The following is a 14,713-nucleotide window of genomic DNA, read 5'->3' on the forward strand; positions in this document are numbered from 1 at the left end:
TGTCAAAATGCTTAAGACGGCAAATCAGCTGGGACCCCTTTCTGCGCCTGACATGCCTTTTCCATCTCCCTGCCTCCTCCAGAACATAAACCTGAACCGGGAGGTGGTTCAGTGTGAACTCTTATAAATTGGAGTGGGTGTCTAGGGACAGGGGAAACAGACACTTCTTCCTTTAACCTTTGAAGACCAACAACCATCTGGCCCGAAAAAGATCCACAGCGGGTTGAACCCAGGGTGTGAAAGCTGGGCAGTGTATTAAATGTGAATTCGAGACTATGACTTCTCCCCACCCCGACTCCATAAAACAGCCTCCCTTTTTCATAAAGCACGCCTATAAACCACTGCCAGCGAGGCAGAAAGCCCGCTCAGGACCCCAGCTCACTCTCCGTCTGGGGCTGTCAACAAACCCCCTTTATGAGTGGAATAGACCTCTTATATGCACCCAGCTTCTGGCTTTTTTCTCTCTCCTTTTTTTTTTTCCTGCAGAGTGTGTGAGGAGCCAGGCTGGGCAAGCGTCAGGCGCTGTTTGCTGAACGCATTTATTGCCTTTGCATAATTTATGAGCTGGAGGGGTTGACCGCCATCGCTCTCTGCCAGGGGCTGGCACTGGAGGCTCCAGAGAGTGGAGCTGTAAATTGGATGGTGAGCTCCTGCTGAGCTCACGGCAAAGTCCCTGGGTCAGTATGGAAATTTAATACCAGAAATGGGGCTGTTTTCTCAGCACACCATGTGGGCCCCTGGTGCCACAGACTGTGTTTCGGCAGACTCTGGCTGGCCTTGCGAGAGGCCTGTCACTCACGAGTGTGTCGTGTGGGGAGCCCCAGCATTTGTAATCAGCTTGGCATCCGTGTGGCTTCCATAATGGATACCAGTAGGTCTCAGTTCTCCACCATATGCTTAACTCTGGAGGCAAGGTGCTTCTGGGTATATCAGTAATTACTTGATACGGAATTAAGTGGACCTTGAAATTAGAACTGGACTCTCCAAAAGCGGGGTAGCTTAATGCTTTGATAGAAATAACCATTCCCAGAGACTTACCGCTGTTTGGATGGGGGGTGGGAGAGAGAGCTTTCCCCACTTTCCCAGCTTCCTCTCCTGAGCGTAGACCCTGGAGGACGGAGGGAAATGTGTCGCTCTAGCCTTCATTGTCATAACCTCGTATGGATAGCTGTGAACATCTGGGAAAGAGCAGGCACGACAGAAGGTACCACTCTGGGCTGGGGACGGAGCTCAGTGGTACAGTTTCCTATCATACACAGGCCCTGGGTTCACATCCCCCAGCAATTCAAAGTTAAAAATAAAACAGACTCTTCTCTTCCCACCCCTACTCAGTCACTCTTAAAAATGCACTTGAGATTTTATGGTAAAAAGCAATAGAGCGGTTACACCCTCAGAAGAACACAACTACCTCCACCCACCCCATCCACCCACGGTTCTAGACCTTCAGGGTCTTCATCTCACCCAGTCTTCTCCACTCAACCCATCTGATAGGATAACCAATCATTAGTCAGGCAACAGAATGTAAATGCAGACGTAGCTACTGCTGGAAGCCCCGGTGGTAATGATCCTCTTGGACTTGACGAGAGTCTGCCAGTCACTCAGTGTCCAATAACCCTGTATGGCCATGGAGGCAGAGAGAGAGGTAGATGTTATAGTTCTCACCCCAGGACTTGGAAAAGTAGAGGTGAGAAAATCAGGAATTCAAGGCCTTCCTTGGTCGTGTAGCTGGTTCAAGGCCAGCCTGGAATACATGAAATTCTGACTCAAAAACAAAGACAAAAAAAAAAAATATTCAATGTAAGTTCCTAAATGCTCAGAGTACCTAGGTCTCCACACAATCATTTGGATGGAGATTTTATTAGCATCTCTTGGTATCACTCAGGGGTTAATTTGAAACAATAATGACTAGTTTTCTTTAAAAAATGGGAGTCTATTCTAGCATGGGTTTAGTGGCTCAATGGTGTCAGACTTCTCTTCCTCTTCTCTTCCTTTGGGCTCTCCATCATGTTTTGGCATGGAGGCTTTGGGGGTTATTTAAGCCCCACATTTACACAATGACAGCTGTAGATGAACACATCACGTTCTCATCTAGGCAGACTTGAAGGTCAGAGGCAGGAGCTGCCTACTTTTCATTGAGACTCTTTTAGATAAATCTGTATTATTTGTGTGTGCGTGTGCACATGTGTGTGTGCACGCGCGCGCATGTGTGTGTGTGTGTGTATGTGTGTGCGGTATGCCTGCATACACACTTTTGCTATGGAGCTCACACAGAGATCAGAAGACAACAAACACTCAGGAGTCAGTTCTCTCTTTCTAACCTGGGATCTGGTGATTAAGCTGAGGTCATGAGGCTTATGCGGCAAGTGCTTTTCCTCCCTGAGCAATCTTGTAGGCCCAAGATTCTTTCTCTCCTCCTTCTTCCCCTACCTCAGGATCCTCTGCAGACTTCAACTCTCATTTGACCAAAATGGTTCTCATAGCTACCCAGAAATGTAAGGAAAACATGTGGGGGAAGGAGTACTGCCCTTTTGAACTCTAGACCATGTGGGAGAAGAGAGATGTGGCTCTCTGTCCTGCAGAGGCAGCTCTGTTTCATTTCCTGTTTGCACTGGTGGCTCCATCTGCTCCCATATACAGGTGGCCACAGTAAAATCCTTGGCACCCTCCTAGACTCACCTGCCGCTTGCTTTCCCTGGCTATGCATTACCGAGACCGTCAGCTCTCACCGCAGCTCTGCTGAGCCATCTGCTTCACCCTCTCCCAAACCAGGCACTATGCTGGCATAGGCAGTGTCCTACTTGCCAGACTTCTCCCCCGTGATCATCTCTCTTCCTGGTGGGTACTCTCCCTCCGCCACCCATGCAAAGTGATTCCATCTGCACCCCACATTGGGTGAACCACAGAGCAGCCAGAGGCCCTGTCCTGTGTCTCATCTTGGTTGAGTCCAGCTCAGCAGGGCCTTTCCGGGCTAAAGGCTTACATGTAATCACACCTTCTCTGTGTTTACCCTAATAGAACCCATGCTGTATTATGTATATGTATGTGTGCACACGCATGTGTGTGGAGATCAGAGGTCAATCTTGAGAGACTTTCCTCAGGCCTTGTTCATCTTTTTTATTGAGGGACCTGGGACTCACTGACTGTGCTAGTCTGCTTGGCCAGAAAGCCCCAGGGATCCTTCTTTTTCTTCTTCCCCAGCACTAGGATCACAGATGCATGCTGCCATGTTAATTTTGTTTTTTACGTGGGTCCTGAAAACCAACTCAAATTCATGTCCTGTGATTGATTGCTAGGAAAGCACGTTAGCAATTGAATTGTCTCACCAACCCCATTGTTTAACCCATTATTTGTTAAGAAAACACTCTTGCTGGGCAACCAAGGCACATACCTTTAATCCCAGCACTCAAGAGGCAGAGGCAGGTGGATCTCTGTGAGTTCGAGGTCAGCCTGGTCTACAAGAGCTTGTTCTGGGACAGGCCCCAAAGCTACAGAAAAACCCTGTCTCAAAAAAAATAAAATAAAATAAAACAGAAAAAGAAAAGACTCTTGGTTTTTAGAAGAGTGCATGATCTTTGTTTCCTCTGCTTCTGTCAAGAAACAAAAAACTATGAGAGACTTCTTTCTTTGGTTTTCACAAACCTGGAGTAACAGGCTTATCATACTACTTATTGCTCTTGGTGCATCACTTACAGGGAGTTTGCCTTCTAACCTCAGGCATCAGTAGTAGTCACTTTTCTCATTGCTGTGACAAAATACCTGATAATAGCAACTTATGGAAGAGCTTATTTTTGCTCACAGCTCAAGGGTATAGCCCACCGCGGTGGGGAAGGAATAGCAGTAGGGGTGTGAGGTGGAAGTCACTGTCTTAGTCACTCTTCTACTGCTATGAAGAGACACCATGGCCACGACAATACTTATAAAAGAAAGCATTTGATGTGGGTTTGTTACAATTTCAGAGCTCAGTCCATTATTATCATGGCAGGGAGCATGGCAGCACCCAGGCAGAAATGGAGAACTGGGAGCTCTATATCTTGATCTGTAGGAAAAGAGAGCTACACTGGGCTTGGCATGAGCTTTTGAAACTTCAAAACATACTGCCAATGACACACTTCCTGCAACAAATCCATGCCTCCTGATCCTTCTAATCCTTTTAAATTGTGCCATTCCCTAGTGACCAAGCGTTCAAATATATGAGCCTTTGGGGTCCAATCTTGCTTTAACACCACAGTGACAGTGCACCCACAATCCAAAAGCAGCAAGAGAGAATTGAGTGCACAGATCACTCTCTCCATTTCATTTAGTCTAGCGCTGTGGTCCTTTGGATGGTGCCACATTTAGAGGGGGGTTCTTTCCTCCTCAGTTAGTCCAATCTAGATCTTCCTTACAGACACTGCCCAAAGGAGATTCAAGATGCTGTCAAGTTGATCGTCATTATTGACCATCACAACCTCACATGTATGGAGCCTTGCCCCCTCAAAGTGTTGGCAAGAGATTTCAATGTACAAAGCTTGTTTTCTTCTTGAGAAAAGATTCAAGAGAAAGACAGCCAATATCCAAAGCTGAAGGCAGAATACATTCTTCTGCAGAAGTGATTTTATTCTTTGGAAAGATCTTGAGTCCCCTTCATGCTGTGTCAGTATTAGCCCCTGGCTGGGTGCTCCCTTGACTTGCAGAGTTTTTTTGTAGAGGGAAGTGGATCTCTGTGAGTTCAAGGCCAGCCTGGTCTACAAGAGCTAGTTCCAGGACAGGCTCCAAAGCTACAGGGAAACTGTATCTCGAAAAACAAAAAACAAAACCAAACCACAACAACATTTTTTTTTTTGTATGGTGGAGTCTCCTGCTGTGTGGACCCCTGGCATCCCAGGGCACTGATATGAGGGAACTGACAGAACGGATGTTGTCCTGTGTTCAACACCTGGAGCTGTAGAGCGCCTTCCAGCCCAGGGACTTCTCTCCTTTCCTATATTTGCCCTACCCCCGGGGAAGGTGGAGTGTCTGAAGCAAATTGCATAATCACCACACTGACCTTTATTCTCTTGTCTTCATTTTCAGTGCGACAGTGACAGCGACCAGGAAGAGAAGGTAAGATGCCACCCCCTTCATTGCAGATACAGTCCATGAGGCCCTTGTGCACCGTCATTCTCCTGCTGGCACCTGCTCCCTCCTGCAGGATGTCCTATTGTTCACACTGTGACATTTTTGACGATAAGATACACCGTGCCAAATCTGTGACATCTACCTCTTTGAAACATGCCCCTTCGTGTCCCCTGTGTATCACACTAACTTTTCACTTTATGGATGGTGACACGTAGACCCCAAAACACTTTTCAAAAGGAACTGGGTTTTTTTTTTTTTTTGTTCATGATGAAAACATTGAACTTCCTCCTGTGTATTTATAATGTCATCTCTACCTCCCTTTGCTTGACCTCTGTGTTTGCTCTGCTTTTCCATAGCTTCCTAATAGAAATGTCAGTGGTATGCCCTAGGAATTTCCTCCCAGGGCAGTGTGGGTGGGGTGGCCAAGAGGACTCTGCTCTCTTCCGTGGGTTGGTATTGGGGAGGGGGCGTCTCCCTAGCAGGCACACCCTCTACCTGGAGGTTGGGGCCCAGCCTCAGTGTACACAGCTCAACAAGGATGAAGACGGAACCCAGGCTTTGAGCCTCCAGAGGATGGAATCTGAAGCCTGTAAAGTAGGTTTTCATTTTCTGTTGACTGAAGCAAAAGGTTTGTGGTATGCTTTTTTTTTTCCTTCCTAGCTGTTGGCATCTACCAACTAGGTGCCTTTCCATTTTCACTGATGTCATGTGTAATTTGAAAACTTACCCGAATCTCAGAATTTATGTGCTGCATGGTACCCAAACAATTGGCCAGTCCCCCCCTTACCCTGTACCCTGTTCCGTGGTCTTCACTTCCGGCTTGCTGGCTGATCCTCCCCAGAATCCCACGGTTTCATGGGTAGTGATTGTTCCCGCATCCATCTCGGACTTTCTCCCTCCACCTCCACAACAGCCTCCAGGAGAGATCTGAAGGCTCCTGTTCTCCGCTGTCATTAATTTGAATTCAGCATATGTAGCCGGTTATAAAACTCGAGACATCATCATCTGAGCAGGTCAAGCATATTCAGATGAAGACAAATGGTGCTTATTTGATTTCCCTTAAAATCAGGAAATGAAAAAAGTGCTCTCTGGAGAAATCACGCTCCGCCTGACTTGGATGATAGACCAGCGCCGTGTCCCCCAGATAAGAACAGGCTCTCGCCTGGAGGTTTTATCTCTGAAGGACGGCCAGGACTGTCAGCTTGCTGACATGTGCATTATCCATGTCATTTTAAACAAAGTGACCTATGGAAGGGTGCGCCGTGCTGTGACATGGTAATGGGCTGTTGGATGACAGCGGAAGTACACACTGGGTGGGGGGCTGAGGGCTCTCCTTTTGTTTAACTGACAAGTTGAGGCTTCCTACCTCCAATTCCCAGCCCCCTCCCAGGAGGAAATTTTAGCTTTTTGGACTTAGGACCTTGGGTACCTCGGGCAGCCAACGTGTGCCAGGGATGGGTGACATCAAGCAAAATGCATTCAATGCCCCGAACTATCTCCAAGGTCATGTGGGCATATGGTAAAAGTAGCCATAATTCTGTGGGGGTGTCTCTGGCACCCAGGAAGGTGCCGAAACCTTTTGACTGTTTTAGGGCCTTTACTGGCAAGCAAGAACTGAGCTCACTTCTCCAAGAGCGTGAGTTTTATTCAAGGTCTTACTCTCTATGCATAGTTGTGTGTGAGCATCTTCCTGTATGGGCAGGTGCATGTGCATTCATGTGCAGATGGATGCAGAGGCCAGAGGGTGATCTTGGGTATCATTATCTGGTACTGTCTACCTGATTTTTTATATACTCTCTTGCTGGCCTAGAGCTCATTAAGTAAGCTAGGCTTGCTGGCCAGCAAACTACAGGGATTTTCTTGTCTCTACCTGCCCAGTACTAAGATTACAAGACTGTAGGTTCTGGACATTGAACTCATGTTTGAACAGCAGGCACTTCCAAGAAATCTCTTCCCCTAGCCCGGAGATCTTTATTTAAAAAAACAAAAACAAAAACAAAAAACTGAATGTGTGTGCCTGCCATCTCAGTATTTAGGAGACTGAAGCAGGAGAATTCCGAGTTCCAGGACGTCATGTGTGACGTAAGGAGGCTCTATTTCACATACGTAAAGTGAATTCCATATTTGAGACATCTGTCTGCAATAGGGAAGGTGGTAAAAATTCCCCTTTGCCATTCCTCAGTATCTTGATCACAACGCTTGGCCTTGGTCATGCCTCAGAATCCCCAAGGAAGAAACCCAGGCCTGGCCTCCACTCCAGGTCTCTTACCCTGGAGTCTCTGGGGACATCAGTCATCATTAATCTGCAAGATCTTCGAACTCTCATAGCTCCTGGAGTGAAGCCGCTGGCGGGCATTAGAAGAAGTGGAGGGGACAGCCGAGGGGGTTGAAGCAGCAGCAGAGGGCTAGCTAGAAGGAACGAGTGTGGAAGGTGAGTACCAGGCTGTGAGGAGGGAGGTACCAGGCAGGTCCAAGGGTGAGAAGTCAGTGGGGTGGGGGGGGGGGGCGAGGGTCACTAGGCATATTTTTTTCTATGCTTGGTACACCCCCGCCTAGGCCCCGGGGCTGTAATTTGTTTGCACCTGAAGATCATGCAGGCCTTTGTAACTGGGAGCTGCACTTGACACTCTTATGTGTTATCCGTGCCCTGACAGAGTGTTTCTCCAGGGGTTTCCCAGCAGGAGCCCAGGAGCCTCTAATTGCACCAGTGCCTGCCTGGCCCTGGCATAGTTAAGTCTGCCAGGCTTCTCCTTTTCCAGCTGAGACAGGATAGTGTTTATTGCCAACCTGAACCCCATTCTCCCTGCTTTGCAGGGGCCCTGTCAGCCTGCTCTATGGTAGGGCCTCTTCCTGTAGCCCCTGAGCCCACCAGGGTGCTTGCTGGCACCGCTTGGAGGATTTGAATACAAATATGAATTGCTAATAGTGAAGTCGTTGCCACTCAGCATCCTGGGATCCCTTCAGCAAGTCCCACTGGGGATGCTGTTGTAGCCAAAAGTGAGGCTTGCGGGAGGGACCTGGTGGGAATTCTCTCCGGAAGACCTGTCATTCTTACTCCGTGGGGATCCGCAGAACCGGCAGTCTAAAATTAGGGTACGGTATTTCACACAGCTGACTGAATTAAGATAAACTCTGCTTTCTTCTGATAGGAAGCTATAATTTATAAAATGATACCCTTACTAATTAATGTGAAAGTATCTGGGAAAGGGCTGGGAAAGCAGCTGAAACGCTGGAGACAGAGGCACGCATGGAAGGGATCTGATGAGACCCCACTTGGAGCATCCTCAGCCGCGGGAACGCATTTCATGTTAGCAGCAGAGAACCTGGAAGACTCCTGGGAAGGGAGAAATTGGGTGGGGAATTAAGTAGGCGGTGAACCCAGCATCTTGGATGTGGGATGTCTCTTCATATGTCATTAGGAACAAGGAAGAGGCAGCACTTGCCCCCTTATTATCCAAATTAAGCAATTACACCAATCCCACACTGGAAAAGAATTGCTATCAGGAGAACAATGAGGCGACAATAGTATTTCTGCGTACTTGGTCTATATTTTCTTTGGTTTTCTCTTTTCTCTAACACTGGCAGCACCTGTGCTATGTGAAGCAATACCCCTCATTTGGTTATAAAGTTAATGTCAAGGTTTAAAGTCACAGTCTTTCCACCCACCCACTCTCTCTTCTCTGTGGGCCATGGGACGGCTGGTCAGAAGGAATCTCTGGTCTTGTTTCTGGTTCTGTCTCCTAATTTCCTGTGTGCAGGATGATTCTTGGAATTGTCCCGTATGAGATAGGCTGGCACAGCCCCGCCCGGGTTCTTGTAGGAGTAGATTTCAGGCTCCCCTGCCCTGGGCTCAGCGTGAGCTGTGGTTTGTTTACTAGGCTCAAGGCTCACCTTGGGAGGGAGGAAAGCTGGGCCCTAGCTCACATAGCTTGAGTTCTGCAAGAGACCCACAGGGCTCCAGGGGAACCCAGGGCTCAGCTCTCATCCCCAAGGACACTTCCTGTAACAGACTGGATGGAAGCACAAAATTCTAAAAGGTCCGTAAAACGGCCTCTTTTTAACCCCCTTATCCACACATATTACTCATATACACTAGGGTAAGGTGGATTTGTCTTAAAATGAGAATGAAGTAATACGCGGTACAGGTTTTGTCCCATTGGCAGCTGTTCCTGGGTGTCAAACTCTTCTCTTTACAGGGGAACGTTCTTATTCAGGCTTCAAGGGACCAGATGTAGTTTTGTTGTTTTGTTAATTTTGTTTAGCCCCACCCCCAGAGATAATATTCAAACAGCTTCTGAAGTAATATTTTTCTCACTCTGTTCATTTGCTCTTTGAGAGTTTCGTACAGTGTGTATTTGTTGTTGTTGTTGTTCATTTGTCTGAGGCAAGGCCTCCTGTGTAGCTATGGTTGGCTTAGAGTTGTGTCGACCGGACTGGCCTTGAACTCACAGAAATGTGCACGCCTGCTTCTGTGGGGATGAAAGGTGTGCTCCACCACATTTGAGCTCTCATACAATCTATATCGCTCACTTTCGCCTCCCAACTCCTCCCAGATGCCCAACCCCCTTCCCTACCCATCCAGTGTTATATCCTCTTTAGAATTTTTTTCATCTTTTATTGCTACATTTATTAATTTTTAAGTTTTAATGCATCTTTAGTTAATAATTAATTAATATAATAATAAATAGGATTATATCAGTTTTCCCCTTCCCTTTCCGCTCTTCGACACGCTCCCCTAATTCCCTCCCTATTCCTGAGTTAATATTTTAGCAACAAAACTGGGTCTGGAAATAGAGCCTTGTGAGTAACACTCTTACTCAGTGTGCCAGGAAACCCTAGGTTCTATCCTCAGCACCACATAAACCAAGCCAAGTGATATATGCTCATAATCCCTGCTCTTGGGAGGTAGAGGCAAGAGGAGCAGAAGTTCAAAGCCATCCTCAGCAACATAGTCAGTTGGAGGCCATCCTGGGCTACTTGAAACCTTGTCTTCAAAAAGCAAAACAAAACAAATGTTTTCTTTAATTGTTGTTCTTGGTTATAATGGTCTCACATATGTGAGAAGGGGGTGGCTTATTTTCCTAATACAGCAGAGACCACACACACACACACACACACACACACACACACACACAAACCATACTTCACTTGGCTCAGGAAGGACTTTGAAACCACTGAAAAGTCCAACTGAAGATGAGGCATGTGGCTTTGTGCTTATAATGGAAGAGTTCTATCTCTTGGTTGCCAGGCCATGTGTTACCCTTGTGAAAGCCTATGCACCCTCAGCAACATTCCAGAAACTGAGAAGGCCCTCAGTGTTGTTTGTGGAGACTTCAGCTGTGATTTGGCAATCAGCTGTGTCCTGATCCAGCTGCAGAGATGGCTCAGTGGATTAAGAGCACTCGCTGCACAAGCATGAGGATCTGAGTTCAGATCCTAGCGCCCACATAGATATACCGATGTGGTCATAAGTGCTTTTAACTCCCGTGTTGTAGGAGGTGGAGACAGGAGGATTGGTGGGGCTTGCTGGCCATCTGCTTAGTTCCAGGTCCAGTGAGAGAGACCCTGTATTAAGGGAATAGGCTTAGAGCGATAGAGAAATATACCCAACATCCTCTTCTGGCCTTTGTGTTGCCATGGAAACACATCTGCACATAACCCCTCTACACAATCACACACACAATGCACACACACACACACACACACACACAGAGAGAGAGAGAGAGAGAGAGAGAGAGAGAGAGAGCTGCCCTAATTGAGAGACAACTGAGATAAGCTATCCTTTATTTCAGCCAGAAAAGGGAATCTTCATTGTCCAACTCTCACAGAAGCAGAGCAAAGAGCCACCGCCCAAAAGTGTAGGACCTGTGGTTCTTGTGTTTGTGGCTCTACCTCTTTGCTCAGCACTGGGCAGAAAACAAAGCCCTGGAGATTTTGCTGGAGTTGCTTTTTGGTTCCTGTGGGAGAACATGCCGAAGAGGCCTGGCACTCAAACCCTGGGTATTCCCCAGCCACCCCAATGTCTCTGCTTTCTGGACTCCAACAAATGTGCAGTCTCTTCCCCGGGCCTCTGTACTTCTCTTGCAGTTTGATTTTCTCATAAAAACATTTCTAAGCCATTTGTAAATTTCCCAGCATTTGAGGGGGGGGGCAGTTTCTTCAGGGGTTGGCTGGGTTTGAGGAGCTTTTTCATTTTGGAGTCTCAATTTCCAAAATGCCTATCAACCTCTCCTCAGCCCTCCAATATTATGTCTGGGTTAAGATGATATTTTATTATTCTTCCAATGTTACTGTGTTTCCAGTCGGCCTAATTATACCCGTATCCACCCCAAATTCCTATTGATGCCATCCTCAGATTAAATTTCCACTGAAAATTATTTTAAATCCTGAACCTTGTTATGTTTTTCTTTTCCCCTTCATACCATTTTCAGGCCAGAGTAAAACTGGGTGTCTGTGAGCAGTAATCTTTCCAGTATCTATCATTTCGTATCCCTGAAAAGCATGGGTTATAATGCACAGACTTACCTTTTTTGTTTTGTTTGTGGGTGAGGGCAGTGCATGTGCGCCATGGCATACATGTGCAGAACAGAGGACAGCCTGTGGGAGTCAGCTCCCTCCTTCCACCAAGTGGGTTTCGGGGACAGAACTCATCTTCCAGCTTAGAAGCAAGAGTTTTACCCACTGAGCCACCCTAATGGCTCCCCATATAATTTTTTACATGTAGGTAGGAATTGTTGGAAATTTGTCAGCTGTCGTCTGCTAAGCTTTTGTTTCTTGGGGTGAATGGAATGAAGAGTAAGGGAAATAGGATTCCCATGGAAACATTTCATTTTTCACAGTGGTGGATCTTAGAGAGGGGCCCTTGAAGACTAGTTTCTGATTTCTTTGAGCCAGCCAGCTCCCAGGCTATAGACAAACCACGCGATGGTACTGAGCCTTGGCATTACTGTTTATAGTTGGCATTTACTGTTGGATTAGTTGTCTTACATTGGATGTCCTGGATTTTCCATATAGGTGTCTACCTCAACAGCAAGACATAACCCAAAGTATAATAAGTATATGATGTCTGTGTGTGTGCATGCGTGTGTGCCTGTGTGTATGCATGCATGCATGTGTAGGTGGGGTGTCTTATGGAGTCAAGGATTACTTTGAGCTCCTGATCCTCCTGATCCCCAAGTTCTTGGATTACAGACATTTACCACTACATCTGGCTTACGCATTGCTGGGGATGGATCCCAGGCCTTTGTGCATGATAGGCAAGCATGCTTCCTACTGAGCTATATCTCCAGCCTCATGATTGCCAGTGTTTTTCTCTTGCCAGGATGGCAATAGCATATCACAAGAGCTATTTCATTCTTTAATCTCTTTTGAATACATGAAGGGAGAAAAGGCATAGTGGACAGACTTGGGCACCTATGTGTTGGTTCATGTATGTAACTGAAGGGAATGTGCCTGTGGTTCATTATCTGTCTGCTGCTTCCTTCAGCTGGTCGTATATGTGCACACATTCTTTTTCTCTCATATGCATTGTGGAGTCTGGACTCAGCTGGAGCTTCCTGTAACCAGAGAAATCTGTTCTTTCTCCGTCCTTCAATCATCAGTCTGGATTTGGGAAAGCATAGCAACTGAGTAAAGATTTAACTTACATAATACGTCTCATGAGCTCATGTAATTGGTAACGAGTCTCATTTGACCTATGAAAGGAGTTCTGGAAACATCTGAAATTGATCACGTGATTCTGCATCCCCATTCTCTTGGCTGAGCTATGGTCTGGGGTTTTATGGCTTCCATGAAAGGATAGTTGCAGAGCCATAGACCGGTATGCTGGAGTTGCTGGCTGTGGGCCTTAAGGGATTGAGCACAGCCCCTCAGAAACCTGGTATCAAACATATCTGGACTAATGCCACTTTAAATGACAGATCCTATCTCAGTAGCTTCTTAAGGAAGCCTGTGTTGCTCTATGGCTATCCAAAGAGTCTTTTTTATTCCATATCAGAGCAGAGCGTGCACTATACTCAGCAGAGGTGTGAAAATTTCTCTTTAATCATAGGCATGTATGCGTGTGTGTTCACATGGCTGCTTGAGTTCGTCCCACTGCAACTTCTACATAGTACCACGGCTTTAGCTAACTGTTCCTCATAACTATCCCATTTCAGTGTGATTAGTGCAATAAGATGTCTGTACTAGGATGTATTACTGACTGTCTCAGCTCTGTTCTGCAGAGAAGTCTCTCACAACTTCCTTTGAGGAGCTTTTTAGTTGGTACAGTGCTTTGCCTTGCAAGCATGGAGACCAGACTTCTATCTCTGTATCCATGTTAAAGAGCTATGTATGGTGGTACATGCCTGCAATTGCACTGCTGAAGAGGTAGAGGCAGGAAGATCCCTGGACTCTTGAGGCAGCTAGCCTAGACTACTTAATGGACTCTAAGTCCACTAGAGACCCTATCTCAAAGAACAGATGGCTAGCTCCTAAGGTGGTGTCTTCTGGCTTCTAAATATATATGTACACAGGTGCACATTTGCATGCGTGTACATGCACACAGAGCTCCCCAAATTCAATGGATGAATTACTTTTTCTTCTTATTAATGCTACATCTGAAAAGTTCCCCCTTGTGTCCAGTGTCGAACTTTTCCAAATCAGATTGGTAGCTGCTAACAATAGAATTATGTGAAATCTCCAATTCTCTGAAGCCAGAAGCAGCTTTCTCCATTGTTGTCCTAACCATGGCTTGAATTATAATCTGCCAGAGATGGGAGTAAAGCGTATGAAACTCACATCAACTAGGAACCCCTGAAATGGACAGTTAGTGTTCAAGATCCGTGTGCACTTTATTTTCTTTGGGAGATTTCTAATGACTTTTCAAGGTTCTGGGTTCATGCTGTCAACATGTAGGTGCTACTAATGACAAATTGAGAGTAGATTCAAGAAAATTATCTTTTTTTAAAAAAAAATTATTTATTTATTTATTATGTATACAATGTTCTGTCTGTGTGTATGCCTGCAGGCCAGAAGAGGGCATCAGATCCCATTGCAGATGGTTGTGAGCCACCATGTGGTTGCTGGGAATTGAACTCAGGACCTTTGGAAGAGCAGGCAATGCTCTTAACCTCTGAACCATCTCTCCAGCCCCAAGAAGATTATCTTAATAATAATATAAAGAAATAATTTCTCAAGCCTGATATGGGATTTCTTTAATCCCAGCACTCGGGAGGCAGAGGCAGGCAGAGCAGAGCAGATCTCTGTGAGTTCAACTGGTCTACACAGAGAGTATCCAAGGCCAGCTAGTGTGACATAGTGAGACTTTGTCTCATAAAACAAAAAGACAGCAACCAAAACATACAGAGAGAGAGAGACAGACAGAGAGACAGAACCAGACAGACAGAGACAGAGAGACAGAGAGAGAAAATGTATTAAAGAGTGTGCTACATTATTTAGAACACTTGCACAAACATCTTTTTATATATGATCTGCTTAGGTGTGTACTTTGAGGACCAACATGTAGTCCTTCAAAGACTTTTATCTTCTCAAGCCCATGTCTTTATCTTACAGGCTAAGAAAATATGGAATGTAAGTTTGGTTCAAGAGCCAGGGTTTGAGGCCTTTTCCACTTTAG

General features: G+C 46.2%; 1 protein-coding gene across 4 annotated transcripts in view; it reads left to right on the forward strand.

Moving 5' to 3' along the window:
• Positions 1–14,713, forward strand: part of Auts2 (activator of transcription and developmental regulator AUTS2) — a 1,102,310-nt gene that overhangs the window by 756,588 nt on the left and 331,009 nt on the right. For all 4 annotated transcript variants that reach the window (XM_041648369.1, XM_041648371.1, XM_041648370.1 and 1 more), the window contains one exon: positions 5,053–5,082. In XM_041648369.1, the coding sequence (XP_041504303.1) occupies positions 5,053–5,082 (30 nt within the window). The remainder of the gene's footprint in view (positions 1–5,052; positions 5,083–14,713) is intronic.

Source organism: Microtus oregoni, unplaced genomic scaffold (assembly GCF_018167655.1).
Source record: "Microtus oregoni isolate MIOR12 unplaced genomic scaffold, Mior012 000003F_ref0000135, whole genome shotgun sequence".
In the NCBI taxonomy this organism is placed as follows: Eukaryota; Metazoa; Chordata; class Mammalia; order Rodentia; family Cricetidae; genus Microtus; species Microtus oregoni.